This window comes from Rutidosis leptorrhynchoides, chromosome 4 (genome assembly GCF_046630445.1).
Source record: "Rutidosis leptorrhynchoides isolate AG116_Rl617_1_P2 chromosome 4, CSIRO_AGI_Rlap_v1, whole genome shotgun sequence".
Taxonomy (NCBI): Eukaryota; Viridiplantae; Streptophyta; class Magnoliopsida; order Asterales; family Asteraceae; genus Rutidosis; species Rutidosis leptorrhynchoides.
Window position 1 is genome coordinate 52,601,352 of NC_092336.1, and position 3,423 is coordinate 52,604,774.

Below are 3,423 nucleotides of genomic sequence, written 5' to 3' on the forward strand. Positions count from 1 at the left end.
CCCATTTTTTACGTATTGAACAGGCATATAGACCCTATGGAAAATATATGCATGATCAATATATATATATATATATATATATATATATATATATATATATATATATATATATATATATATATATATATATATATATATATATATATATATATATATATAACTTGCAACCATAATCAACCAAAAATTTTTGGTTTATATATATATATATATATATATATATATATATACACACATAGAGTAGAGAATGTCATTTTTTTTTTATCAACGACGAGTAGGAGTCACTGACGGAGTACAAACGCGATATCGGAACCCACCCTCCGATCATTTCCATGGTGGAACCATATACAGTCCTAACGCCCTTCAGGAGGAAACTTCCATGACGAATACATATGCGCATCGCGTGTGATAAAACTCACCCGGGTGAGGCTCAAACGTATAAACGTCCGAAACCACCGAGGCCCATGAAATTAGGGATGACAACGGGCGAGAAAAAATCCGTAACCCGCGGGTATCCGATCTGCGACGGGCGGGTAACATCATAAATTCTTACCCGCGGGCACGGGTACGGGTAAAAAATTATACCCGCTGACGGGTCGCGAGCGGGTCATGGGTATATACTACCTGTCATGGGTAAAACCCGATCCACAAATCCGTGCATTTTTTTAATTTACCCGCGAGTTTATACATATAATTATTAAATTTAAAAGTGATTTTAGTTATAATATAATAATTATAAGACATATAAGTAAAAAATAATAATTTTTAAGTCATTTTACGTGTAGCTTGTACATATATGGTTTATAATTAAATCTATAGTTTTTTTTTTTAATTTTTTACTAAGTTGTATATTTTTATTACCCGCGGGTCACGGGTTTCCGCGGGTCACGGACATGGGCGAAATATTTTTACCCGCGGGCGGGTAACAGGTCTCAACGAGAAAAAAAACAACCCGATGGGCGGGTCGCGGATATATAAGATCCGCGCCCATTACCCGCGAGCGCCATCCCTATGAAATGGCAGGGTAACCACATTGGGAAATAAATTTTGCAAATAGTATACCAAGATTTTAAATACCAGAAAAACCCTTGCTTATTCCAAAGTTTTATTGAATCAGATCATACACGACTTACAGTTTACATTACTTAAAAGTCAAGATTGCATAGGTGGAATACTTTGTTCATTTCTAAAGAAATTATCAGGATCAACTTTGGTCTTCACCATCACAAGCCTCTTATAATTAGCTTCTTTAAAATACTTAACTCCATAAATTAGCCCTTCCGAAGAACTATCCTTCCCATGATGGTTTATACCAATGTCCAAGTCCCTATAATTAAAAAATGCTTGCCTAGGATTCTTTGACACAAACGGACTCATATGCTCATGCATTTTCCTCGCAGACCCTAAATTTCGGTTAGTCGCTTCCTCCCCTGGCTCACTCCAATACGTTTCATATTCTATCAATGCAATGTTCCCTGTTCGATGTGCATACGGTGTTGCAAACTCTGACACCTCGTTTAATCGTCCACCTAACGGATTAAATGTAATCATTTGGTTTTGGAGTTCTTTCATTTTCAAGAATATAGTTTCCGTTCCAAGTTTTGAAATAGGTCTTTGTACAAAATCAGATTTGATCTTGAATGGTCTTTGTCTTTTATCTTGTTGGCTTCGCGAAAGTAGGCTTTCTATGGGTGTCCCCACAGGAAAGCCTGCATAAACCAGTGTAGACTCGACCCAACTCATTTCAACACAATCTGAATCTTGTAACCCTAATTCAGGGAAATTTTTGTTCATAAGACTAATAAGTCTTGTTTTGTTTCCAAGAAACAAACTAGGAAATGTAGCATGTATAATCTGCTTTCCCTTTTCGTTCTTTAACGTTTGAAATCTCATTCGAATGTAGAGATCATTGTCCAATTTATCGGCAACATGTAACCATTTATTCGAAACGTTTAAAATCTTTGTTTCCGATGTGGTTTCAGGTTTAAAAATTGTTACGATAGGTGGAACACGAACTAGTTTAAAGTGATATGCATAAACCACACCAAAACTTGCTCCACCACCACCATTAATAGCCCAAAATAAATCTTCCCCCATTGAATTTCTATCCAAGAACACACCGTTTACATCTATAAGTTGAGCATCAATAATATTATCAATCGTTAGACCGTATTTTCGAATCATATTACCATAACCAGCACCACTACAATGACCACCAACTGCAACCGTAGGACAAACTCCACCAGGAAGACCATGAACATTACTTTTGTTAGCAATATGGTAATAAACTTCACCAAGTGTGGCACCCGTTTGGACCCAAACTGTTTCGTCTTCAATATTAACATCAACTTGGTTCAGATTAAACGTGTCAAGAATGAAAAAGGGTTTCGGATCGGTTAAAGATAGGTACGAAAGGCCTTCGTAATCATGTCCACCACTTCTTGTTCTCATTTCAAGGTTGTGTTTTCTTGCGCAAATTATAGCGGTTTGAATGTGTGAAAAGTGTAATGGAGTGATGATTAATGAGGGTTTGGTGGTTCGTATGTCTTTTAAACGAGGGTTTCTGATGTATGCATTGTATACGGAAGAGAATGAAGAGTTGTCGTAAGTGTAGAGGGTCGCGGTGATCGGAAAATTAGGGTCCGACCGGTTGTTTAGACAGTCTATGAAGTTGTTGATGATCTCTTGATATGCAAATGAATTTGTGGATATGAAGAATAGGAGAAGGGCTAGATTGGAGATTGTCATGTTTATATGAAGATACTTGCATGATGAAGGTTATTGGTGTTATTTATAGACATCCAAATAAAAGTTGGAAGGAAGAAGGGTTAGAATAATCTGTTTTTGGTCGTAAATCTGAATAAAAAATACTTTATTTTTTATAACAGTCTAAACTTAAAAATCTTATTCGTTTACCTCTTTGTAGTTCATATACAAGTTTGGAGGGTTTACTTTGGATATACTTGGTTTGTATTTGATTTCACTCAACTTTTTAACTTTTGAAGTCTATGTTAAAACATATCATAGCCATACATAAGTTTATCTATCAAGAATTTGTAAATGACAGAATCATATCCCCTGATGATCAGCTTAGTTCTACTCTAATGATTTTGTTTCAACTTGATTTAGTTGCTTAAACAAACATGGTGTGAAGAAACTAACTTTTTGTAGTTATAATCAAAATATGTTACATGATAAAGACATGGATACATTTAATTTAATTTAATTTAATTTAATTCCTTATTAATTAGATCCACAAAAATTATGTTATATCACCATCACCTACGAAGTATATGTGTACGTAAATGTGTATGTATATATATGCTAGCATTCAAACAACATATTCCAGAAATGCTATTAAAATATACGGATAGAAGAAAACAAATGTTAGAAAACTTAACTTAATAGACGAAACTATCTAAAATG

At 34.9% G+C, this 3,423-nt stretch overlaps 1 protein-coding gene across 1 annotated transcript; it reads right to left on the bottom strand.

Annotated features, from left to right (window-relative positions):
• Positions 1-1,149: 1,149 nt before the first annotated feature.
• Positions 1,150-2,745, bottom strand: LOC139840635 (berberine bridge enzyme-like 8). The gene has a single exon (XM_071830891.1). The coding sequence runs from the start codon at positions 2,743-2,745 to the stop codon at positions 1,150-1,152; it is 1,596 nt and encodes a 531-aa protein (XP_071686992.1).
• Between the last annotated feature and the right edge of the window lie 678 nt (positions 2,746-3,423).